General features: G+C 40.4%; 1 protein-coding gene across 4 annotated transcripts in view; it reads right to left on the bottom strand.

The window, feature by feature from the left end:
• Nucleotides 1-27,994, bottom strand: part of NOL4 (nucleolar protein 4) — a 195,909-nt gene that overhangs the window by 146,816 nt on the left and 21,099 nt on the right. For all 4 annotated transcript variants that reach the window (XM_086740772.1, XM_086740771.1, XM_086740774.1 and 1 more), the window contains exons 2-4: nucleotides 14,253-14,402; nucleotides 3,569-3,680; nucleotides 2,945-3,057 (exon numbers count right to left, since the gene is read on the bottom strand). In XM_086740772.1, the coding sequence (XP_086596898.1) occupies nucleotides 2,945-3,057; nucleotides 3,569-3,680; nucleotides 14,253-14,402 (375 nt within the window). The remainder of the gene's footprint in view (nucleotides 1-2,944; nucleotides 3,058-3,568; nucleotides 3,681-14,252; nucleotides 14,403-27,994) is intronic.

The following is a 27,994-nucleotide window of genomic DNA, read 5'->3' on the forward strand; positions in this document are numbered from 1 at the left end:
AGACTAGAAAAGGGGTAACATAATCCCTGTTTTCAAAAAGGAAAACAAGGAAGACTGGGGGAACTACAGGTCAGCCAGCCTCACCTCTGCAAGATCATGGAGCAGATCCTCCTGGAAGCCATGCTAAGGCACATGTAAAATAAGAAGGTGCTTGATGACAGCCAGCACAGCTTTACTAAGGGCAAATCATGCCTGACCAATTTGGTGGCCTTCTATGATGAGGTTACAGCATTGGTGGACAAGGGACAACCAAATGACATCATCTATCTGGACTTGTGCAAAGCATTTGACACTGTCCCACACAACATCCTTGTCTCTAAACTAGAGAGACATGGATCTGACAGAGGGACCACTCAGTAGATAAGGAATTGGCACTCAGAAAGTTGTGGTCAATGGCTCAGTGTCCAAGTGGAGACTAGTGATGAATGGCGTTCCTCAGGAGTCAGTATTGGGACTGGCCCTGTTTAATAGCTTTGTTGGTGACATGGACAGTGGGATAGAGTACACCCTCAGCAAGTTCGCTGACAACATCAAGCTGTGTGGTGTGATCGACATGCTGGAGGGAAGAGATGCCATCCAGAGGGACCTTGACAGGCTGGAGAGGCGGGCCTGTGCAAATCTGATTAAGTTCAACCAGGCCAAGTGTAAGGTCCTGCACATGGGTTGGGGCAATCCCAGGTACAAAAACAGGCTGGGCAGAGAATGGATTGAGAGCAGCCCTGAGGAGAAGGACTTGGGAGTGCTGGTGGATGAGAAGCTGGACATGAGCTGGCAATGGGCGTTTGTAGCCCAGGAAGCCAACTGCACCCTGGGGTGCACCAAAACAAGCATGCCCAACAGGTCAAGGGAGGTTATTCTCTCCCCCTAATCTGCTCTGGAGCCCCCGACATAAGAAGGATGTGGACCTGTTGGAGTGAGTCCAGAGGAGGGCCACAAAGATGATCAGATGGCTGAAGCACCTCTCCGATGAAGACAGGCTGAGAGAGTTGGGGCTGTTGAGCCTGGAGAAGACAAGGCTCCAGGGAGACCTTATAGTGGTCTTCCAGTACCTAAAGGGAGCTTATAAGAAAGATGGGGAGAAACTCTTTACTGGACCCTGCTGTGATAGGACAAGGGGTAATGGTTTTAAAAGGGGGAAGCACGGTTTTAAGAGGGAAGCAGATTCAGACTGGACATAAGGAAAAAATGTGGAACACTGGAACAGGTTGCCCAGAGAGGTGGTGGATGCCCCAATCCTGGAAACATTCAAGGCCAGGTTGGATGGGGCTCTGAGCAACCTGATCTAGTTGAAGATGTCCCTGCTTCTTGCAGTGGGATTGGACTGGATGACCTTTAAAGGACTCTTCCAACCCAAACGACTCTATGACACTATGATTCTGTGATCCAGCATGAGTGCTTGACCCTGTTGTGGGAGGAATAAGACTCAAAGGGAAGAAGTGGAAAAACTAAAGAGTCCTTTAACTCCTAAGGCTATTGCAGGGATAAGGCCTCTTCTCTCCTGCTGCTTTAAGTCCTGCTGCCAGATTCCTGAAAAGGGGCAGCATGCAGAGGGGAGACGCAATAGGAGGGAAAGACAACTAGGCTGTACTTGTGCATGAAGAACTCAAAGAGAGGGGATCTCTCCCCACAGCCTCCACAACTGAAAAAAAAAAAAAGCAAAAGCAAAACTGCTATTTCTACAAGAGTGATTAAATGAGGTGTTGAATACTTCATAAATCCCCATCAATAGCCCACGTCTACTTATTATGAAACCAAATGCGGTTGACTCCACAGAAGTCAGGAGTCAGTCAGGATCTCTGACATAATCCAGCTGCTAAGGTTGCTTTTGAAGGTTTTCTTTATTAAAAAAAATCTTGTAGTTAGGCAGAAGAACACAGCATGCAGGTCTGCTTTTTGGCAGGCACGTAGCTGGGCTTCTAACTATTTGGCAGTCCAAATAGTAAATGAACACATTTCTGGCAAAATGAGTTTATTACAAATAATTTGGTAGGTGTCATCCAATTGATTATAGACTTATAGAACCATTTAGGTTGGAAAAGACCTTCAAGATCATAAAGCCCAATCGTCAACCTAACACTGCCAAGTGCCATTAAACCATGTCTCTAAGTGCCACATCTGCACGTTTTTTAAATACTTCTAGGGATGATGACTCAACCACTTCCCTGGGCAGCCTGTTCTGATGCTTGATAACCCTTTTCAGTGAATAATTTTTTTCCTAATATCCAATCTAAACCTCCCCTGGTGCAACTTGAGGTCATTTCCTCGTCCTATCACTTGCTACTTGAAGTACTTCTCAAGATCTGGAAAAACTCTGAATAAATCACAGGAAGAAAATAATTTTTCACAAGAAATAAATGCAATTCAATTCCAATTCTCTCTGAAGAAGCTTGATTCTCAGTCTACTTCTCTTCCTTTTTTTTCTGCCTTTTTATTCAAAGTTTCAAAAGCAACCTCTACTCTTATATAACAAGCTTTTTGCCTTAAAGATTTCAACCGATGTTGCCAGGGCTTCCATCTATCTCACTATAATGTGTTGCATCCTGGCTGCTAACCTTGAGAACACCATGGCATTCATTTCAGCTATTGATGGTATTGCTTTCTAGAAGTAGACAATGAAAGTCACTGCTGAACACAGCACGAAGTCTCGGGTGAACATGCTGCTCCCCTTAACCTTTCCACTGGTCCAGACAGTAAAAGGGCACCTTCAGGTAATTTGAAGCAGTACAGCATATTACCCCCAACCATGGAAGGGTGGTAAGTCATGACATTTTCTCTCAACCTGATTACTTGCACTTGGTTTGGTTTCAGACTCACTATTTTAGCAATTAAACGATAAAGATGGGATCAAGATTCATCTCCAGTTCAGTTTCCTTGCTATCACAAAGACAAGCAACTAAGAACACAGGAGAACAGAAAAACAAACTTAAAAGATTTCAGGTATTACCTCATCTTGCTGTGAATTTAGTAGCTGCAGCTTCATGTGTTTCATATAGGCCATAGTAATTGGCATGTTGTAATCAATCATACTGGTCACCAAAGTTGGAGGTTTTCCATTATCTGTAATAAAAAATATTTATTATGCATTATATATTAATTGTGGAGGCTACTTCAGCCTACTCTGCAGTCAAAGTCAGACAGTTATGTCATTTAGTTCTAACTTTGGCATTTTCAACTGCTTGTAGGCTATACAGATGGAAGCCTCCCAAAGAAAAATGAAAATCAAGTTCAAACACTGAAAAATGATGGGTCCTTGTATCCTAAATGACTACAGCACATGCATCGTATCTATTCCTTATGTTAAGCTCCCATATAAACATTTCCATAGCAAAATAAATTATTTCCTCCAGATAAAATCTTCTTTCTATTGAGGGTGAATATGGTATCCAACTCCATCCTTGAGTGAAAGCAGAAGATTCACTACCTTTCAGCTTAAATAAATGAGATGATCTGACTTATTGTACTGTTCCAGTCTACCAAATTTTTATGAAACCTCACTTAAGCCAGGAAAATATAAATGGGTATTAGGAATAAAATTACTTTACATCCCACTATTTGACACTAAAACTACCTTTATGATCCGCTCCATCTGGGTTTAAATGCATTCTTTTCTGGCACTCTGAGCAGCTCATTAGAAATCGTGTCACCGCTTCTCTCGGTAGGAAGGCATAGGTCTCTGAAATCTGAAATTAATAACAAAATATAGGTGTTATTATATAAGCTGATTGAGCATGATTTAACAGAACTGATCATTATATTTCCAAATAAGGCATATTATCTTATTATGCCATGAAGCACAATGAAAGCATGTTCCGCATACTATGTAGGATTTCAAGAAGCGTTTATCCAATCTGCCTACTTATCATCTAATGGCTAATAATAGTCACTACTGAACCAAATTTCACTTTTATCAAAACAGGTTTTGTTTTCTGTTTAGTTTTTTTCAATCTCCTTTCAGCAAAAAGATTCATACACAATAGGCATCCTATTGAGGGATGTTTCTAAAAAAAGTTGAAAAGTGACCTTTCTCTTATAACCAATACCAAAAAAAAAAAAAAACATTTGTTTTACATGCTCTATTTATATTTATTGTAACAATATGCAGACAGATATAGCACATTAGCAGTGACGACAGTCTCCTTGCTAGTTTAACTTTGTATTGGAATGTTTTGGGAAAACATTCTTGGAAAGCTTGTGATTTAATACTACAGTGTAAGTTATTTTTACTAATGATTATAGACTTGAGGAGCTGCTTGATTTCAGAGACTCTGCTTCACCTTGAAACAACAGTTTTTTGTTGTTTCCTCTTTTTAACATCACCATTCTTTCCAATCACATACTTGCAAGCAGACTTCAGAGGGATTATTTTTTCTATCTTGAAAGAGGAGAGGAGCAGAGGAGCACTTATTGCTGGTTTTAAAGATTGCATTCTCCTCCCCTCAAGGGTGTATCTGTCTTTCCAACACTTTTGCCATGCTGAAAAGGACCTGGAGGTGACGGCCAGCGCCAAGCTGAAAATGAGCCAACAGCGTACTCTCTGATCACAGATAAAGCAAATCTCATACTGGCTACACTAAGCGTATGGCCAGCAGATCAAGAAAAGTTATTACCCCTTTCTACTCAGTGCTAGTAAGTGAGCAGCTGGAATGATGTGTCTGGTTTGCCCCTACACAGGAGAAGGCTGCTGAGTAGCAGGACTGGGCTCTGTGGGAGGCCATCACCATGGCTGGAGCCTAAACCAGGTGCTTTGACTGCAAGGACAGGTTGAGGGCACTGGATTTGTTCCATGTGACTAAGAGTAGGTTACAAGGCAAGGAGAGATCTAATTGCAGCCCACCACTGCCTGAAGGGAAGTTACAAAAACTGGACAGAAACTCTTCAGAGGATATAACCAGGGACAAGAGGCACCAACTGCAGCTTGGGATGTTCAAACTGGACTATGGGTCCCTGCGAGGCGTGACACTGGACATCAGGAAAAATGTCTTCTCAAGGAGGCCAGTGTACTGAAGCAGGTTTACCAGATGGGTGGAAGAATCTCCAGACTTGGATGTTTTCACGACACTACAAGGGAAAGCCATGGCTCTTCTGTGATTCATTACATACATTGATGTATATACACTGAACAGTGCAAGCATTGTAAGGAATCTCTGGCCCATCTTTTCCCAACCAAGGTGATTGTCTTGCAATGGAGATAATCCCCGAAGAACGATAAAGTGCCAGCAATAGATTAAAAGAAGAGTCAACTGATACCTGCTTATATTCCCTTATTGTAAAACCTACAGCAGGAGCTATCTCCTACCAAGCACTACGCTGATCCAAGTCTGTAGGAAGTGCTGAAATATGGAGGTGGGTGTATGAAAGTGTGGATACAGAAAGGACAAGGTAACTTTCTTTAACTGGATGCAACAGGATTACACGCTCTCCAAATCACTCATGCTCCTCACAAGGGTGCTAAAAGGAGGAGGAGTGGCCAGTTTTAACTCTCTTACACTGTTCTCTTGGCTTGTCCTCTACTTAACCCATGTTGAAACTTACATTTCCTAAAACTCCACGGACAAGACTTATCAGGGATAGTATTTCGGAAAGTAGGCAGAGTTTAAATTAGCGTTTGTTGCTGTGACATGGAAATACATGGAAATGATGCATTGTAAGGTAAGAAGGCAATTTATACCATCCTGTTTATTTTATTGTTGTTTAAGCTATTTATTGAGAAAATTTGGATTATCATAAAAGTAAAATTCGTCCTGTGATGAAAATTGGCAAAGATTTTTCCTGGGCCTCAACAATTTATCTGAAAATGAAGGCACTAAATGAAGCCACTTTTGAATGGGAGATCCTACCAAAAAAAAAATATTTTCAGATTACTTTTCCTGGGTTTTGTACCACAGAATAGAGAACAGATGTGTATCTACCTTTCTAAATACAAACCCATTAGTTATACTCATGCTTTATGGAATCTAAAAAATAACTTAAAATGAGCTAGACTTTAGCATTAAGAAAATTGATAAGTGCACATACGCACAACCTCTCATAACACTTCACACATTTAGCACTGTATTGAAATTAATGGAGCTTACCCATGGATTCATTACTTGCCTACATTTGATAGGAATGCTCCATTTATTCTAATCAAATATCTCTGTCAAAATTCCAGTTCTACTCAAACAAGATGAAAATCCTCCACAGAAAGGAAGTGAGCTAAGTCCCAGATTTGGTAGGTATGCTCCACTGACTGTAAGGGAACTGGTTTTATGACTAAATTTGTCCACATAGCAGATGCTAGTGTCTCCAGCCTCCCACTGCAATACAGTTTTAAGGATGCCCTTCCCTAAATAACACCAGTTTTCACCAACTTTCCCCCCTGTTTATTTTGTAGTTTGAATCAATCACTTACAGTCCGAGACTTCGGCCTGTATAAATTGGCATAGCACAATAGGTATGATATTAAAAGAGATATGTTGAGGGCATAACCCACAGCTTTCCTTACTCTTGGTGCTTGAATATACACAAAAAGCTCTTGCCAATTTTCAATGCTAGAAAATTTAATAAAAAAAAAAAAAAAAAAAAAAAAAAAAAAAAAAAAACAACCAACCCCAAACCTCATTCCTCCACCCGTGCAGATTCCTCTTTGCCTTTCTCATTAAAGAAGGGCACATCTACTTTGTAAGATGCAGATAGCTGCCTGCTTGCTCTGGCCACGCTCTGAACCAGTTGGCTTAGCACCAGCTGTAGCCAGGAAGCTCTCCAACCAACTCAGCACAGGGCCGAACACAAAATCCGACATTCCACCCCTCAGTAGAGCTCACCAGCTTGCACACAAAGTCAGGCTGATGTAGTTCATGGTGCTGGCTTTCGTGTGAGCATTTCAGAGCATACCCTGGAGGTCTATGACACTAAGTAACTATACAGAAATACCTTAGATAGTGGTCTGATTTTGTCAGGAAAAAAAATGTTTCTGTCCTCTATTCTACCTGAAAGAAAGCAGTAATGACTCAGGCCTCACTGACGCTGTATATTCTCACTGCTTTCAGCAGCCCTGCTCCTGGCTCTCTTCTCAAGGCCGTTAACTAACAAAAAAAAAATATACTCAGACCATCTCATTCAGTGATGTGCTGCAATAAAATAAATTTGGTTTATTGCAATTCCACACACACAAAAAAAATCCAAATGTACACGCTTCTACATTTTAAGAAAAAATAAAGCCAGAAAAGTGAGGTGAAGCAGGGGATATTGTATTATTTACACCCACATACTGACAACACAGACAGGTATATTTTTGGCATGACTTACAAGAAACTGGTCATGCACATGCCTGTACCAATCAAAGAACAATCAGTGCCAATTTACCATATTGATAAAATTACTTAGACTGCTTTAAAAAAATATATAAGTACACTTTTTCCTAATATGAAGCTTTAGAAGTATGCTTATGTGATTCCTTATTCTTACTAGTAGTTTTATTGCACGTTAGTATATCTTCTGTGGCTTGTAGAAACGTGTTATCTTGTATCTGGAGGTATCCTGTATCACAAACAAATCAGAAAACAAGCAGATTCCAGCAGGTTGGTCTTTAGGTATTGTGTACTAGATATAGCTCTTCCAGCTGAATGCTTTTTACATTGTAAAGGGATAAAAAATATATTAAGAAGAAACTAGATATCTGGAGGATTAACCAAAGGGTGAAAAAATCACACAGGATTTGTTTTAGCCTGAGAAGTTACAGGATAAGAAGCAAACATTTCCTGACAACACAGTCCATGTGCACCTACACATATTTCATTTTAACTACGAACTCAGAGGAAAACAAAGAGAGTTGACTTCAGCAGCTTCAGAGTCAAAACTTTTATGATCTTATTTCATCGTTCACAAGAAGTCTATGATAGAATATATTTTGACATATATCAACCCATTCAAAACATCACCCAACAACAAAGGCCTTCTAGACCTATAATTGACCTCCATGCTGCTTACTGGATCCCATTAAGAGAACCAAGGCAAGTGATCCGGTACATGAGCATGTAATCTGATTTACACTGGAGCTCAGTGATGCACGCTCCAGTTGTCTATGAGGAGCGTATTGTATTTCTACAGCATCACGCAGGCACAGAAAATGGGCAAAGTCTCCTTTATGGTCTCAAATATTCAGATAATTTAAGCACAGGATGTTGTGATGATGTAGCTTTCAGAGCTACATTTTTATTTGCAAAATTAACAAGCTCTAAAGTGAAAGGCAGATTTTAGGATACATATGGCAGAGCAGGAAAGACAAGTGTGAGGAGCAGGAGTGAAATTTTGCAAGTGAACCTGTTAACCTCTAAAGCATTAGCATGGAGTTTGTATGTGTAGTCTGGAAGATACAATGTGTCAGAATAGTGATGTTTTTCGGTTGGGTGTGTATATTTTTTTAATTAAGGAGGGTAAGGGAGGGAAGATGATCCAAAGAAGACTTCCAAGATGAGAGAGAAAGAGAGAGAGACAGGGAGAGGGAGTGAATATGATAATCTGTCCTGGGCCCACAGCCATCAAACCAGGTGGCAGAAATTGGTTTCTTGATGACAGGAGGGCAAGCCAGCCAAGGAAAGTCCTCTCCTTCCCTCAGCATGAGGTTAGAATAGAAGGCTGACATAGGAAAGCAGATATATTACTGCTGGGAGTTCTATCAAGAGCTTGCTAACCCTGCTATACTGGGGAAAATGCTGTTCTTGCTCGTGCTAAACTTGCACTTCACAGCTCTCTTCCCTTCCCTCCCGCATAGCAGAAGCTGCTCTCTGCGAGGGAAGCAATGGGGAACACCTGCTAGCAGGACCACTGCCAGGACACTCGACGCTCGCCCTTTGCAAAGAAGCAAGAAAACGTCCACAGGGTAAAAGTGCAGGGGACATGGCTGTTTCACCACGCACGCAGGAACAGTGTGGACACAAGGATGTAAGCATGCTAAGGCCCTGCACAAGCCTCATATTCCTCTGCTTCTCCAAGGACAAGGTCTGCCCTGGATGGAAACCAGCCAGGCCCCAAACCTGCTTTAACCCTGCTTGATCAGGGAAGGAGATGATGCTATTGCACAATGTGACCTGTCAAAAAATTACTCCCCGAAGAAAACACATCCACTGTGATGCTCAGAGAGGACTCTCAAGAACATTCTTGTTTTGGGAGGGGAAAAAAAGTCATATCGTGTTCCACAACCTGATGAAGGTTTCTCTTACAATGACAGGAAAGAGGGAGGCAATTCAACAGCCTGATCCCAAACCAAGAAACATTTATTACTGAACAGCTGGATCAACCCCAGGACCCCAGGTATTACCCCACACCTAACAGACTACTGTTATGCCTCAGATATTACATATTTATGTACTACCTATGTGATCAGAGGCCTGCCTCAAGCTACTTTCCCTTGACACATCAATATCTCACCCATGTTTTACAAGCCTGCTTCTCTTTGCTCATCAGCCCAGTGCTCTTTTTTCATTCATGAGTTGGGAATTTTATTAACTGACCCATTTCTCCTGCTCAGACACTGCAACCCTCACTCACAACTCAAGTTCACTGCTGTCACGTTTCAAGGCTTTGCACGGCGGCTAGGCAAGCTCAACAGGCAGATATTAGATCATCCTTCACAGGTAAAAATGTTCCAGTAGAATATGCACAGAGAATTTAAGGTGTTTAAGGTGGCTACAAGACTTACACAAGCAATTCTCAGATAGATGACTCACTCAGTTACAGGCAACTTTGTCTAGATACAACATACAAAGGTGAGGCACTTACTCTCCATAGTCTATTGTTTAAATGAATGAAAATCTAACATCTTTTTTAAGAATATTAAAGGAAAATAAAATCTACGCTGGAACATATGGCTTGATAATTAAATCTGGCCTACCTGCACCCATAGCTGGGCCTGAGAGGAGACAGAGATGTTTACCATCTTCAGGCTCATCACAGACCACTTGAGTTTCTTGAAAAATGTAAAAAGGCTATTTTTTTCCTGGTTTGCAATGAATCACAAAGAGTTGTCCTAACAGCTTGAGCCTGTTGCATTATGCTGCTACTGTAGCCACAACTTTTCCCAGTTACTCCCACCTCTGATATACCCCTCAGCACTTGAATTTAAATTTTAGACACAGATTAATAGTTTAATTCAAGAAATGCAGCTCTGCAAAGGCACAGAAAGCCAGCTATGCACTTGTTGAACATCTTTCCCAATATACCAGACGGATTCTTCTCCTGAAGGCCTCTCTCCTGTGTGTCCCCATCTCCACTTTGACACTGCAGTTCTCCTTTCAGGATGGGATGCCTATACAGAAATAAGTCCTTTAGGAGAGAGAGTGAAAAGTGCTATCCCAAAGCAACACAGTTTCTCTAGGACACCAAGCTCTAGCAACAACTGCTAGCAGAGCCACCTCTACGAGGGTCCTCGGTACTTTCTCCTGACTGCTTAACCAATTCCTTGCACCAGCATGTTTCACCCCACCTCCTGTGGAGCCCAGCTGAGGACCCAGGGGGAATGCAGGACAAGCAGGGACCAGTTTGGGCAGCACTGCTTTCCTTGGTGCCAAGGAACATGCTCTTTTCACCTTCCGCACCTTCCTAGGCACCTGTGCCCCTGCTGAGCAACCGACTCGGCCAGGCCTTGCATCACATATCCTGCCTTTGTGAGGGAATTATCTCCCAGATCAAGGCCCTTGATGTTTTCCCTGTTTGTAAACTTCCCTGGGAACCGGGGAACTAGCTGAAATTACAAACATCATATTACAGTACTCCTTCAGTCTGCGTACTTGTATGCCAGTGCTCCAACGCTGGTGTAGATCTACCTACAGTTATGCTGCCAAGGAACACAGCCCATCAATCTTATACTGTATACAAGTCAGGCACTTGAAATGAGCACAAAACCTGCCAGTTAAATGGGAAGCTCACTCTTTTTTGCGTATTTTCAAGGTTACTCTCCCACATCATCTACATAAACTTTGTACAATTCCCTTCTCACTCACTAGTGTGCAGAGAAGAAGAAAATGGGACCTTATTCTAAACATATATATTGAAGCACAGACGCTTGCCTAATTAATCTACAGGGTTCATGCCAAGAAAACATAAAGTTTGAGTTTGGTACACTTCTGTCCCAATTAAAATACAAAGGCTCTCTTCCAATACGCTGCTCTTTTATAGGTACCAAGTACCACATCCTATTTATCTTCCTGTGCAGTACCGCTGTCTGAAGTCTCACAGAAGTAATTTGTAAAAATGCCATTCATTTACACACAGTTAACATAAACAAGTCAGTGCAGATTACAGAATCGCTAATTGAGTTTGTGAGCTGTTCTAAACACACTTTCAGAGAGACATACTGATGAATTTTAGCACTCCAGTATCTGGAGTGACTCTATCAAAAATTAAAAAGACCCTACCTATTCCAAGTTTGTAACTCCATATAAATGCAAACAGTAGTTAATTAAGTTACCTTTGACAATTTCATTACCTTTCTAATCATGCTTGAGTGCTATTCAAAATTTTGAGTGGAGCAGGTTCACTATTGAAAACAGAGACTAACACATATATAACCAAATTAATTACCTGAAATCAATATGTTGCAATTCTTACAGCTGTGCCATTAATTTTTTAGAAACACTTAAGTACTGAAAATCCATGACAGTATTTCTGAACTTCAGAAGTTCAGTAATTTTGTACCAAAATTGTGGTGGTTTCCTCCCCATCATTTCTCTTAATGTTCTTAAAATGTTTCAGTTATCCAGTCAGAGAGAAGCAGCAACGTGATCATCACATGCCATGAATTATGAGTAACAAATAGCAGTTGTAGCATAGAGTTTGTGAACTATCCTTCCTGTAAAAATACTTCACTCAAACTATTTGGTGAATAGTTATGCATGATAAATACATTCTCAGATCTCAAGGATGATTCACTTTTGACATGTGAATGAAGAAACAAGACTAAATTAATCTTGTTCCCAATTCACTTAATAAAATTAAATCCTGCCAAAGTACTTCAGTTTGATTTATAAAGCTTTTAGGGTTTAACATTTTGTGAGATAGTTACCTGAGACACTACCTCTTTTCTCCTGCAGAGCCACAGAGGAGACAGATACTGCGTGGCTTACTGGAACAGACCAACAACACAGCTCATCATTTCTACTGAAGGCATTTTCTTGGACAGGTCCAGAGTAGGTTTCCTCAGTTAGCCTGGTGGAGTCTGAGGCTGTTTATTTAACCTAATTCTCATGCTGGGACAAAGAGCAAGAGTTGCTACTAGTTTGTTCCAGAGTCTTTTTTCCTTTTTTTTTTTTAATCTATAGAAATCTTTAAAAATTATATACTTGAATCCTGTCCTTGGGAAACAGGGTTCAATGCCCTTAATGAACTAATACGCAATTAAATGAATGCACAAATATTGCAGACTCTGGTAACGACACAAACTTATATTTGGACATCTTTATCCTCTGCTTATAATGATGTAATAAGCTCAGATCTCATCTACAATAGAAGTTAACATCATATGAAACTTCTGTCTACTGAACCTGCTATTGAATCTGCACAAATCGTTCTTCTCACAGAAGAGACATGAGTTGTCTTCCATGCTGTTCACAATAAACAGATTTCTTATCTGACCTGGAATCACAGGATTCTTACGGTAGTAAATATTATACTTGGCTTGTAGGATGATGGTTTGAACTACTGTATTTATAGTTGGCAACATTCCTTATACTTGTATATTATTTTACAGAGTTTTTGACCTATACCTTAGAACAGCTTACTGAAGTAAAACGAAATAGAAAGGTCAATGAAAATATTACTTTTCCAATGCTTTCTAAAAGAGAAGACCAAGTATCAAAATGGCTAAGGTGACAGATTAAAATGAATTTAGACAGTTTGTGTTTGTTCACCCTGAAATATCACTCCAAGCCTTACAAAGTACACGCAGATGACTGGTGTCTTTCTTCATACATCTATCTTAAGGTCAATACCACTGGGAACAAATTGTAAGAAATCTTGCCAAGAGCTTATCCCACAACAAATCATCTAAAATAACCTATAAATAAAATAGCTGTGAAGGGATTCATAGATACATAGTAAAGATTGCTATATACCTGGAAAAAAAAACAGTAATGGAAAAATGGCTATTTCTTGTGGCTCACACTGAAGATGTGGGACCCAGAGTTCCCACGTATTTTGGTGACCTCTGATAAAAAATGCCTGACATGACTACAGGTTGTTTTTAAGGTGGTGCTGTTCAAGGTGACAGGTCATATCAGGGCCCTGTGCACAGCCCCCCACCAGCCCCATCCCGCTGGGGCCATGGGGAGAGGTGCCTCAGATGCCCCGCGTCCTGGTCAGGACAGTGGGAGAGGACCTGGCTGCGAGCCCCTGACCTGCCACCCCGGGGGAGCTCCTGATGCTTCAGCAGCTGGAAACAGCTGGGCAAGTGGATCAGGATCAACCTCTGAGCATGCCTGGTGCTATCACAGCCCTGGGCCATCCAAATCCAGGCAAGCAGATACACTTTAAGCACCTTGGGAAAGTGCAGTAAATGTTTCATTAGCTCTCTATAAGAAAAGAAAGTGTTGTATTTGTGCCACTCACCACAAAAGCTATTTATAGCTATTCTAAGGCAGCGGCTGAACTGGTTAGGTCAAGCAACAATGTGCAATTAAAAATCTTAGAAATAATAATTTCTCTCTACTCAGCCGGTTCATGCAGGTGTAAGAGCTGCCCTCTCAACACTTCTTTCACTGTACCTAATAGCTCTCCAGCCTTTTGAATTTAGCATATTTACAAGTTTTAGTTTTTATAGCATTAAACCATTAAGTATACTTAGTCTGCAGTGATAAACGATAAGGCAGCTTCATTCATATGCTTAAGTACAGCACCTCATTTAGAAAAGTTGTAGCAATACTTTCCAAGTCTTCTTTAAGACTTCATCCATTTAACAACAATTAATTAATACAGAGTTATTAGACAAGTTGTCAAACCATTATAGAAAGAATAAATTCTCTGCTTGTACCAATAAGAAAATCTCTAATGAAGCCAATGGATCTGGCCTTTATTACACAGAAAATATGGCCCTCCTCATTTCTAAGCTGTATGTTTTAATGCATTATTGAAAGATCTCTGAAATAAATTCAAGGATGAGGGAGTACTAATCCAGCTGGAAAAAAATCACAAATCGCAAGTCATGTGACTAAGCCCAAATAATTCACACTTTCAGAGACTGATGCTCATTTTTGGTTGGTTGGTTGAGTTTTTTTACTTACTGCTTTATACGTTCTCTTTTGTCCAGCATGTTTTCTGATTTGTTCTCCATTAGGCCCAGTTTCCACATGCATGGAATAGATAATGTCAAAGAAATCTTCTACGACGGCTACCCGCCGTAAAGACAGCTTCTCATCTACCCCCACTCCATCCTGAAAAGAAAAAACAAGAGAACAGAAAAAGTAAGGAGGACGGGATGAATAGATAAATTATGATAACCATGGGACACATTCTCGTTTTTTAGCAGGGAGTTAAAGACCCTTCCCCTGAGATCTGAAGGTCACATACTCTGTGAATAACAGAAACAGTATTGTAGGAAAGTTGTATGATCAGAAGCATCGTATGGACCCTTGCAAGCAGTCCATTTTGCCAAGCCATGTCACATGGTCTCTTCATAGAAAGTGATCTTTCACTCCAGTATTTAAAAAACAAAACAAAAAGTAGCTGTGCTTCCTTCTCCAATTGTACAAACAAGATTCAAGGGCAGAAACAGCCCCAAATACGTGGCTCAGAAATGCATTATGCAGCTGTTAATAAGAGTACAACAGCTCTTTTATTCTCTCACTCCCCTCCCAGTAAATCTGTACCTAGCATTTCATAAAGGTATTTAATAAAAGGTTTTAATTCACAGGTGACAGAGCTGACTGTAATTATAAATACAAAGGAAATTGTTACAAATAATTCACCCCTACAAAACCTGCTTGAAAACATACTACATGAAGACATACCACAATATGAGAAAAAGAAAGGGATATTTTTAAAATCTGTGATTTTTGCACACAGTTGTCCAGTTGAAACAAGCATCTATCATTATGCTGTTTCGTAACTGTCCTGGTTTTGCCAGAGATGGAGTTAATTTTCCTCTCAGTAGTCGGTGTCTTTTGGATTTCATATGTGAAGAACGTTGATGAACACACTGATGATACAAGTCGTCGTTAACGAGACCAAGGACACTGTCTGGCTCTCCAGGTCTCGCTAATGTGCAGGTGCAGGAAGTTGGGAGTGATACAGCCAGAACAGTTGACCCAAACTGGCCAAAGAGAGCATCCCATGCCATAAACGTCATGCTCAGGGTATAAGTGGGGGTTGGCCAGGGCAGGGGTATCGATCTCTCTCTCTCCCTCTTGCTCCTTTGCTTGCTGCTTTGTTTCATTTCCGTGATTGCTGCTCAGGATGGGCTGTATCAGTCATTGGCACATCGGGTGGTGAGAAATCATGCACTGTTTTAGTATCCTTATATTTTGTTATTATTGTCGTTTTCCTATGCTATTCTAGTAAACTGTCTTCATCTCAACCCATGAGTTTTCCCTTCTTCCCAATTCTCTCCCCCATCCCGCTGGGGCGGGTGAGAGAGAGCAAAAAACTGTATGGTGACCAGGGCTAAGCCACCACAGTAATACAACATAAGTACACGAAGTATAAAATGAGAATGGCCAATTCACTTGTACCCCAACACAGTATTTGAATATAGACCTTTGAAGGCAGCGGTGTCACCTAACCTTCATGTGTATTTTAAGCAATAAGAGTGTTTCAAACTTAACACATTTGGTAATACCACTGCTGCTGCTGTAATTCATGCCACAACAAAAATGATTTACACTGACTCCTTTGTGACAAAACACACGCAGTTATTGCTGTCATGACCAAATAAAGACCAAAGATGAGAAATGAAAATACAATAGTTACATATGACCCCCAGTTGTCATCCCCCGGCTCATAACTCCTTGCTAACCCATTTCACTAAGTTTCCTGGATGTGGACAAACGTGATTTTTCTCACTGCCCCTATTTTTATTCCAGTCTACTTACTTTTATTTTCCACAAAGTTCATGGAAAGAACCCAAATAATCCCAATGACTCCAAGGCGACAGAGAGGAACTCTAACACAATCCCAGCAGTGATGGAGAAAATGTCAGTGCCTCTATAGCCTGACTTTCTAAACGTGCATGGCTCCAAATGATACTGGGTTAGGAGGTATAGATGCTGCCAGCCACACAAGTTTTGTCACGTCCTGCTCCACTATGCCCAACCTTCTTCAGAGACATCCCTGCCCAAAGCTACAGCGTCCCTTCCATCTGCACAGCAGGTTGTGCTCTTTATCCCAGGAGGCAGCTGGACCAGAGCAGAGGTCCCTCACAGGCATGGCGAGAGGACTGCCATGGTCCTGGTGGAAGTGACCATGTTGAGGATTCAGAGTGGAGGAAGACGAGGAATTTGCAGTGTAGGCTCCACCACAGGTTAAAGCCTCTGAGAGATAGCTGGGAGTAGGTGCTCAGAGAAGGCAGAGAGGCTCCCAACCCACGAACAGTCCCTAAAATTTCCCTAACCACCAGGTCAAAAATTTTGTGGCATCATGACAGGTTCCAGTATGAGCATCACGAAGAATTGACTTGGTATTGCCCATCACTTTCACCCACTATTTTAAAAAAAATGCTTTAGAGATGAGGGCCAAAATAAAATCCAGATCTTTGCAGCTTTAATCTTTAGGGGAATTCACACATGAGCTCCATGGGGGCGGCATCTTCAATCATTATTTTCTCATCGCCCAAACGGCACGGTGGGATCCCTAATGATTCCAAACACTCTTATTATGACAACAGTGTTATCTCACACCACTCTCCAAATGCTCAGAAGTTTATAGTGTTGATTAACTGATAAAGATTTAATCTGTTTATTACTAATGAGTTTTGTTTTAGGAAATTTCCTACGTGGAAGCTCTCTTTTTTAATTAAAGAGAAACGCATTACAACAATATTAATTTAAAACCCGAGATGCCACCTCAGCAGAGCTGCCATGTGCAAGTACTAGGAATACATCCAAAGAAAGTCAAAAACGAAACTCGTTCTGATGCCTTCGGTGGCCATGGCGTGCACTGCTTTTTTTTGATGGTACTCCCAACCCCCTCCCCGGACACTGATAGCCAAAGGGATGTAGGCATGATGTGGGCACGCTCTTGAAGCTGCGTTTCTCTGTCCAGCTGAATAAAACAGTAAGCATTGCTAATACTTCTAAAAATACAAGGAAGTAAAATGTGCACAAACTCTGTCATGCCTCCTAAGTGAAGTGCCAGAAAACGAGCACAAACTTTCCAAACTTTTCCAAAAAAAAAAAAAATAGGAAAAAAAATGGTTTACATTGAGTGGAAACTGCTTCAGGGGAAGACAGTACTACTCCTTAACATCTGTACTTGAAACTTCATCATAACTTTGTCTGTGGGCCTGCACATCACTAGGTCAGGCTTCATTCCGCTTTGTGTTGCACAAGGCCGTAAGTCAGACCTTGCTCCAGAAAGCCTGCAGTGCTGCAGGAGGTGCTGAGCAGCTGAAAGCTGTTCAGTTCATCTGGCAGCATCCAGTGCTGGGCAGAGACCTAAGCCTTAGCTGCAGAATCAATACTCCAGGCGAGAAACTTGAAGGAGAATACGGTAGCTCCTTACTGAGACTTTCGATAGCCCAGTACTGATACCCCAGCAAGTAAAAAGCTGGGCAAGTGATACAGCTCCCTATCTCCACCTAAACCATGACATTTCTGAAGTGGATGCAGTTGTATCAGGCTTTCCCGCCACATGCCGTTACACTACACTTTTATCCTGAAATTGCTATTTGATAAAGGCATGAACAAAGCAGCTCTAATCTATAAACCAGCTTTAGGTAAAAATTTTCACAGTGCCTAAGGGGACATTTTTTTAGCCTCAGACAAGGCTAAAAAGAGACAAACGAGGGAATATGTGATAATGCTACTCAGATGTCTGAAAGGCTATGAAATGTCCACAAGGGACAGGACATGTAATAGGCTTAAACCACAGCATGGAAGATTTACATTAGACATTAGGAAAAATTTAGTGTTGAAGTGAATAGTCAAGTACAGGAATAGTTTGCCTGAGGAGGCTGTGGCATCTCCGTCACAGGAGGATTTTGAGACCTGGTTAGACAAATATCTGTCAAGGACTGTTTGAGTAAATCCTGTCTTTCATAGACTAGATATTAATTGAGATCATTCTTGATAACTCTATGACTGAGAAGCTTAAATGCCACTTTCAAAGTGACTTGGGTACTAACAACCCTGGAATAGCAAGGAGGATATTTATAAATCACTGAGGTATTTTTAGGACTTTCATCTGTCATGGCGAGAGTCCAAGCCTCACTTTCTAAAATGACTTAGGAATGGAAGCCTTGCTGAATGTTTCTCTTCAAGAATTGGACTTAGACTCTAAAATCTTTTAGGCTGAGTTTCCTCCCACTTGTTCCAGCTATCACAGAGGTATGCCCCTACTCTAAACCAGTTGTCTCAGGTTCCTCTCCGGCCAGTAGTATGGCAGGCACTGCCAAAATAGAATTTCATTTGCATTCTAAGACTAAAGTTGTTTGTTTGCTTTTAAATACCTACACAAAGAATAAATTGTTGGACAGAAGTGACTTTTAAGAGAGTTGTGCACCTCTTGGAAGGGATCCCTTTGAACAAGGATGTTTGAGGAGAGAGTCAATCTATTCTACTGAGGCGGAGCCTACAGCCCTAGTGGGAGTAAAGAAGGGAAAAAAATTGCCAGTGAAGCAAACAGATAGTCAAGACAGCAAAAAGATCTATTAAATGAAAGGCTGTTGTTTTTATCATTACTTTGCAGAGGAAAAAAAATTAATACAAACCTTTAAAATTAAAGCCACTGAAACAAAAGTGCTTGCAATTCCTTGCTTGAGAATATCTGCACCATCTCATCTCAAAATTTCTTGGGGAAAATAGGTCTCATAAAACACCTTCTTGATTTGTCAATGAATGTAACTATCAGCATCTTTACAATGTCTGAAAAAAATTCCTATAAATACATCATAGACTGAAATACACAATAAAAGTAAAGGGTTGGTTGGTGGTTTTATAGAAAATGTTCAGGTCTATAAAAACTTCTGTTGTAAAAGCATCAAAGCCAGAAGCATCTACAAAACATTAGAAGTAGATGGAAATAACAATCAACCTAAATATTTCATTACATAACATAAATCACATACAAATGTAAGACTGCTTTGAATGCAGAAAATAAGATGCGTACCATCTTTCTGATACACACCAGTTTAGACGACAGCAGAGTTAAAGCACATTTGTGTCACCACACCTCTGCTGACTACTATCGCCTTTCGCAGTCTCGAAGATGCTTTTCCCCTGGATGTCTTCTGCTGACTGAAATGTTGTGCTCTGAGCGAACTATATCCTTACAAAAAGTTTTGTACCTAAGCCCCTGCCTTGTTAGCTTATACGTAATAAGCTCCTGACATGACTGTGTGTAGGTGTTTTACTTCCTTTGTATTGTAACTGTTAGGAGGAACCAGTGGTAATTTATGTATAACATAAGCCTTACATACCTGTCTGCAGAAATAAGATAAAATAAATGATCAGATTTAAAATCTCGTTATATATTATTTCCTTTATCTGCTTGCTCAGTAACTGTAAAAATACAAAAATTTAAAAAGAGAAATGACCATTTTAGAATGTCTCTTACTCCCATAGAAATGCACAAATCTAGTCTCATCAGCACACTGATTTGAATTCCCAGGTTATTAGTACATCCACTTGAATATCTAACTCATTCCTGTCAGCACAGTATAAATCCACAACAGATAAGAAGTTATTAGTATTTGATAGCTATTATTAAGCAGCCTAAAAATAAATAAATCGTTCACTTCTACTCAGCTTCTAATGGAAAGTGTCTATAACAGTGAAAGTGGTATTTATTATTTGAAATTTATAGTTTCTGTTACTCATTACATGATCTGTTTGAACAGCAAATCTCATCTTTTACCAGCAGATGGAGACAAGAAAAATCAGAGTTATAAGGCAGATACACACCAGAACCATTTCCAGCTGTCAAGTCCTCTCTCTGGAACCTTTAGAGCAATAAACCCTACAAAGACTAAACCACTAAGCTGGGATATGGCAGTAATGAGTAAATCTAACTGTGGTAACAGATCATGAAAATAAAGAGAAGTAAAATGAGAAATTAATATGCCACTTGAGATCGGAGACTAAAACTAAACAATGGATGCAAATCTTTGGGGATTTTAGAAAAGCTGTAGGTGAGAAAAAGTCCTCCAATTGTATTGATGTTCAAGAGACCTAGCAAACATAAGAGCGATTAAATCAATACTGACCATAAGTCCTTTTCTCCTTGTGGTCCTCTGGACCAGTTCAGATGATGGAAAAGCACCAAAGCAAAACACCTGTCCACAAACAAAAAGGGGTGAATGCTGACTGCCATATAAATCTAAAAGATCCCACCTAAAAGGACTACCCTACTGACTCCTTTCAGGTGAGGCCATCACCTGGTGTGAATCACTAGCTCTGCTAAATTAGGCTCTGGCAATTGGAGATAATAGGTTCTGAAACCCAACTTGCTAAACTGTAAAGGGAAGGTCTGTCACCTTTCTTTCCTTGAAGTTGTAGTAAAATGGGCCTGGAAAATATTTCCTGAAAGACAGAGTGTCTTCAGAGGCCCCTTTGGCGTGAACAGTATAATGACCTGGCCAGTGGTCTCTGAGGCAAGTATATAAAGATCCTTCCGTGTTGGAGAAGGGCAGAAACTTTTCTTTTCCATCTTTCTTCAGAAGCGTGGATGGATGGGCAGATCTATCATAACCAGTGTTAGTGCATGAGAAGAGCTTAGAAATGAAATCTAGAACATGTCTACAGCCTCTTGTGTCTCCTACTGAAAATAAGCATGAATATGGAGGGCAAGAGGCAATTTCAAAGAAGTTGCCTGAAGATCAAATGTACTCAGAGCCCTGGGGCAGAGAAGGCTTCAGCGAGAAGCACAGAACAGGCAGAGCCCTGGCTGTAGTCTACTCTTCACAGTTAAGAGCTACTTCTAACTGAGGTCTGAATACTGTTTTCCTTCAGTGCACTAACACCTAATTATTTTTTTTCCTTAGGTGTTTAAACATTTACACAACCATTCTGAGCAAAAAGGGGTCACAAGCCAGGCCACACTTCACTATCTGTGAAGTCTGTTGCTGCAGGCTGACCAAACACCAGGAGCTGTATCTATGTCAGCAAGCGGGGTAGCACAGGAACAGCAGATCTGGAGAGCAAAGCCATGGATACTGAGGAGATGACTCCACACCGTAGGCATTTCAGGCTGGCTCTAACCTGGTCCTCTGCACTGGACACCCACTTCAGATTACAACACAGTAGGTGCACAGCCTGAAGCAAATGTCAGAATCCAGCTCCTGTGCTAAAAAAAAACACGGCAGTGTGAGACAAGCACGGTGAGCGTGGTCAGGAGCTTTGTTTCAAAGACACGTTCCTTTTCCAAAATGAAATGCCAGTACAGATACAGACATAGCTTCCTTAGTAAGACAACAAGATGGAATTTTTCACGTGTGCACATTGTGGTGAACATTACCCAAAAGGGATGAGGAAGATACTTAAATATCCAGTTCAGGGGGACACGTGGCCCTGGTGTGACTGAGGAGAGCAGAAAGAAGCTGGAGAAACACCTCCTGTGACACGGAAACAGTATTTGCCGCATTCCTCCCTCTACCTGTCTCCCTCTTCTGCAAAGTCCTGCCTATTTAGCCTGTTAAAATGACAGATGATGCTTCCATCATTAGAGGCACAGTATTACTACAGTTGGCCTTTTTAGCTTTTCTTTGGTTTTCTTTGTCAGAGAAAGCAAAATAACACTGTATTCTGTCTACAAAAGTATGTTGAGTTGGTACACTGAATATAGGAACAATTAACCCAGGCATTAAACGCGTCATATTCAGGGAAAACTACTGGGACAATTCCAGTTAAACCAGAGCTAGAATTGGGCAGAGAGAGAGAGGAAGAGCACATATAAAACCTGCGAGGAGACAGCAGTTTGCACTTCAAAAGTGAACAATTTTGGTCAATTTCTAACACACACACAAAAAAAATAATTCAGAAAATTGCAAAAATTTTGTGATTAATTTGAACTTAACTATAATTTACCAACTAAGTTTTCATTTTAAAAAATCATCTAGAAGGTAATTTCTGATCTCAGCCACTTCTGAATAGTTTGTTCAGAAGTATATATTTTAAAAGATAAGCACTATAATTATTTCATTTTTTTTTATAACCAGATTGTATAATTTTCTGTTCCCTGAAGGATGCTGTCTCTTTTCTAGTGGGTTAGTTTTCTACGAGAAATAATTAAGTTTTGACTTTGGAGTCTATTTCTATGAAAATATTCACTACAGTTCTGGAAATACCCAGCACACTTTAATGGCCCACTTCAAACTCACGGTTTGGTAAGCAGCTGAGAGCTAATAAACCCAGCTAGGACATTAAGGATAACTGAACAGAGGAGGAGAGTAACACAGTCAAATTTAACTGAAGTTTTTGTTTGAGCTCACATTTATGATCAAAGTTTTAATGCATTTATTATTTCTTGATGACTCATTAGAGGATTCATCTAGGTATGAGGAACTTCTACCAGAATTTTCTGTAATTGTGTGAATTCTAAGAAATCACAGTTCTTAAGCTTAAGAGACTGCCAAGACTTCAGTTCTACCATGAAACAGGATGAAAGCGGGTGAAAATTCATCCCATTAAAGTAACACGTTATTCTTCTACTGAAAGTAAAAGTAAGCATAGAGGTAAGTATTAGGATAGCTATAAAATAAGATTTCTTCTAATTAAGAGACACTTTAAAAGTTCAATAAAGCAATTCTGAGGCTGGTGGTAATCTTTCTGTGCACAGATTTCTTCAGTTGTTCAAACAATTGTAAATACACCATCAGGCTAAGCCAAAAAATAAAAGGATAACAACTCAGTTATTAAGTGACGACTAAGTGTACAAATACTGAAGTGACATTCCCCTTAAACACATTCCCAGGTCTTTCTACTCTTCATACATTTTATCGGATAATGATATCTGCCAAGCTGTAAACAGTTACTCCAAGACTTCTCCAGAGAAGATTGCAATGCCGAGCAAAATGCTTAGTAAGGGAACTGCCTTTTCAGTCTCACAGGTAATCTGGAAGGGTCAGCTACTCCTGGTGAGTATTTTGAAGGGAAGAGACTTCAGCTCCCAGCTCTAACAGCTCAGCACACTGTACATTAAATTCCATTAAACTTTGCTTCTAAAAGTGACTAGCAATGACAATACATACAAAACTTACTTTTACTTTCATCTCAACATAGACAGTTCTTTGTACTTTGGTGAGCATGAAGAGATTTGTTTTTCCCAAGTAAGATTAACAGGATAAAACAACTAATTTTCTTCAAATATTTTTGACTGTAGGGGATTTCAAAATGAATGGGTGTGAATCTAGAGTTGACCTGTCTGGTATGTTTTGGGTTTTTTTCTAAATTATAGTATCTGGTATTGTAATCAGTTCTGCAAAAATAAATGGGTTAGCTACTAACTAAACATTAACTCTTAACATTCCTGTCATGTTCCAAAAATGAACAATTACACAATTATGTCTTAAAGTGTGCTATACTTTACAGGTATTGAAGCACTAGAGGAATGCAATGTAGATCTATAATGCCACCTTTTTTCAGACTGATGAAATGCAACTACTGTACGCCAAAAGCAACCTAACGCTAAAGTGAAGCTTCCATAATGAGAGCTCATTACCCCAAAGTGCTGCCTGTGAAATAAAATGTGTATTTTTAAATTATATTTCAGATACTCATAAGCCTCTGATGCAAGGATGTTCGCAGAGGGAGCTTTTTTAACAACTAACGTGATATGCGAGTGCCAAGAGTTACACACTGCAACCAGGTCCCAGGAAGATACCACACCACAGATCAACACAGCCCTGTGACAACACTTCTAAAAAAATAAATTGCTTCATTAATTCGTAAAATACTTCAAAAAGTCAGAGGAAGAGGATGGACCAGGAAACTGCTAATGGGACATAGTTTTTGTGTCTAGATCTCTGGGTCCAACTCCAGCAAGGGCTTTAGTCCCTTGAAGTTGCTTCCACCTTCCAAGTGCTCCGTACAGCAAGGAACAGCCCTGGGGCGGCAGGGAGGTGAAGTGTGTGACCTAATCTCTCCCATCGACGTTTCTGCAACAGCTGTTCATTTGCTGATGTGAAATGAGTTCACGGTCTCAGCACAGCTTCCAGACAACAGCTGTCTCCATCACCAAAACCACAGCTACAACAGACCATGAGGTGCCACTAATTGGTAACCCCAGTAGCAACATCAGTAAAGACACCGGGGATCAGACGTTAAGCTGCACCAGTGCTGTCCAGGCAGCTTACGGTAGGGAAGATGAGAAAACATTAGCAGCTCTCCATCACCCGTACAAAACCTCGGCACTGATATAACCCCGGCGCTGGTTTCAGAAACCTTGCTTGCAAGGCGAAGCACAGAGTATCAAGTGTCCCCAGCTCCAGTGCCACAGGAGACAGGAGTCCCTGGGGCACTCCGTGCTTCTCTCACCACACCACCAGTATACTTCCCACACTGGAAGAAAGCTGTTTGCTGCAGGGAGCGAAGACGCACTTCCAGGGCTAAATATTCCTGGAGTAGAAGCTAACAGCCTCTAACGGAGGTCCCTCAAGGATTCCGCAAGGACAAACGCACAGGGACTACGAAGGGGCTGCTGTAATTGCACAGGGAATGTTACCTGACCAGGGACACAGGCCACTGGGGACTCGGCAAAGTACCAGCACAAAACTAAATGCGTGGGTCTGTGCTTGGCACACCAACTTCAGCCTGCAGGCACTTCTAGCAGTAGCGGCGTTACAGCCCTGATGATCTATGAATGTGAGCACAGTAGGAACTGCAGGGAGAATGAGGGTCTGTTCTCGGGTAAAGCAACACAGTACCTAGAAAAATCAGGCAAAACATTGGATACACAATCTCTCCACCACGTCTGAAAGAGAAATAGCAAATGTAATGTCAGGTATCAGGAATAAGTCTTCGGTGTAGCCAGCAAATGCCATGAATCAAATATCTAACCATGTTCTTCAGGAAAACTCATTATGAGGCGTGCAAAATTAATCCTTCCAAAAAAATACATTAAAAAATCCAAGTTTTTTAATCCTATCTCAGACCTGAGGGAGGGCTTATGCACTCAAAAGTATCATCAAACTGAATTAGTTGGTAAATAAAGAATACTGCTTTTTTTTTTTTTTTAATTAGTTTGTGTTAATATTTGTGTGTGAGTGCATAGGTCAGGTTTTACAAAATTAAACTACCTCAGCAGACTTATGTGGGGCTCTTTAACAACTTATTTGTAGGCTTTTTCTTTAATTAAATTACATTTCCCTAATTCTATTTTTTTTCACTCATACAACAGCACTTTTCTCTCCTGGGTAACCTAGGCAAGAACAAGTGCCAGATGCAAAAACCTGTGTTTCTGTGAGCAAGCGCTGTTGAACACAGTCAGATCATTTAAACCAATTTTTTTCTCCTTTTCTTCTTCCTCCCTTCCCGAACTGTAAACAAAGTCCACAGCATGAAGAGGCCAATCTTTGCCAGCAGAAGCAAGTTTTGAAAAACACTGCTCAACCATATGTTCAGTCCTGACCAGCGTGATAGTTAGGAGGCTGACATTTGCAGATGGAGAGTTCATATCACCATTCAGCACAAACATGCTGCTACTGTACACTGAAGTCAATATTAGCCAGACTTTGCTTAGGAGAAATTTTCAACATTGGTCTACAGTTTCACCTTGCCAATTAATTTTTGCTGCAGTGATGTAAATGAAATATGTAGAAAGAACCTAAGAGAAAAAATGGTGGTGGTGATAGAAAAAGGGAGCCTCTACAAACCCTCGTGGTAATCTCCTTTAGAATGAACACAATCCTGTATCAAATAGTGCACTGAAGCTGTTTGTGTGATAGAAAACACTGGCTAATGTTACAGATGATGAACCTTCACAAAAACCCACCAAACTCTATTTGGTCTGTAGGGTTAGGCACTAAGAGAATACAACCACCTAAAACAGTCTCTTGAAGTTCTTTGAAGGCCCAGTAGACTCAGTTTTTCTCTAAATAAACTCTGATTATCAACCTTTCTTTCAACAAGCACTATAAGAATGTAAGTCTTTCTTGCCTTCCTTAATATCCTTCTGAAAGCAGCAAGAATACTCTACTTAAACGTTTGTGGGAGTGATACTGGTTCCTCTCACAAAAGCAGTAATATAAAATGCATTTTCCCCACTACTTCTTACTTTTTATCCCCTTTGCTCCTCTCTCAGTCTATCTGCAGCTTCTCATGCAGTCCAAATGCTTTTTTCAGGGCTTAAACAGCTTTATGGTTAGCAATTTCCACAGGGACCGTGTGCATGTTCTCTCAGGCATGCTCAGACACCACCACTCATCTGAGGGCTGGGAATCAAAATTTAAGTCTGTTCTGCCACTGGCAATGAAATTCAGTGGGTTCATGCTTGTTGTGTCCTTTGTTCAGACCTTTACTCCATAGTGACCACCTTCTTCGAAAGCCAACTTAAAAAATATGCCTCTGTATTAATTTTCTTTTACATCTTTTGCAGTCTTATCTAACATGCACACCCATCACTAATTATAAAACAGGGGAGTGAATGGAGATATTTTCCTTTTATTATGTTCTTTGAAGCTGAAACAGACATAGATGTAAACTCCTAGAAGAAAGGGGTTAGATTTTCAGTTACACAAATTTTACTCAGGACATTCCCTGCATGAAATCTGGAACATGCCCTAAACAGCAAACAGTTCAAAACAAAGATAATTGCAAATTACAATATTGGCTTTGCAAATGCTGCTTTATCAGGTAAATTCGGCTTCTTAATTTTTATAAATATCAGCTTCCTAATTTTTAAGTGAAGAGGTACACCCCAGTTCTGATCACTAATGATGTTGTCCATCATTCCTTTTCTTTTTTTAACAGATTTTTTTAAATCCAGTCAAATAATGATGGAGAAGATATTGTTTCCTCAACAGTACTGCAAAAATACATGTTTTGAATAAGTAGGTAACCAGATTTACCCAACATCTAATGCATGATAGAAGACAGGAAATCAGAGTATTTGCAAGTGAAATACTCCCTATTAATCAGATGTCTGCAAGTCTTTGCCTTAATCTAGACAAGCCCATGAATTTAGTACCACATAGTATTGCTTCGCATGCTAATGTTAGTTATACATAAAACACGGTTGATGATAGAAAAGGAAAGATGCAGATGAAAGAGTCTGTTCTGGGTAATTAAAGTTTATGATTATTCTTTCATATCTGCAACAGTTAATATGCAAACTATACGAATCTTCATAATTATTAGTACAATTCGGTGCTCAAAACATGAACCAAGCAGTATACTAACATTTTTTCCTTTTAGTACGTATCCCTAGCTGCAATTTCTCTCTTTATATATAAAGAATAAAGTTTTAAATTTCTCAGCTGTTTATCAGAACAGGAAGAAGTGCTGAAACATAGCATTAGAATTCAACTGTGTACCAAATACAGTATAATGACTGTATTACATATCAAGTTCACCAGAATTTGGTGCTCTGTCTCCTAATATCTTAGTCTGAACTAGTATGTTAGAACTGTAGCAAAAGTGCAATTCACCAATATGAAGTGACTTGCCCATTTTCACGCTCCTCTGTGTATACCGGCTGCATTAAGATAACGGGACACAGCACTCCGATGTCTTCAGTACTAATGATGACAATAATGTTTCTCTTCCTCTCATTACATACACACGCTGTGTGCCGTTTGACTGATGGATATGGCCATCCAGCCCAGAGTTGGTTATAATTCACAGTTTAGCTTGCAATGTGCTACGGGCTCTCTTGAGAT

Source organism: Chlamydotis macqueenii, chromosome 2, assembly GCF_036417535.1.
Source record: "Chlamydotis macqueenii isolate bChlMac1 chromosome 2, bChlMac1.mat, whole genome shotgun sequence".
Lineage (NCBI taxonomy): Eukaryota > Metazoa > Chordata > Aves > Otidiformes > Otididae > Chlamydotis > Chlamydotis macqueenii.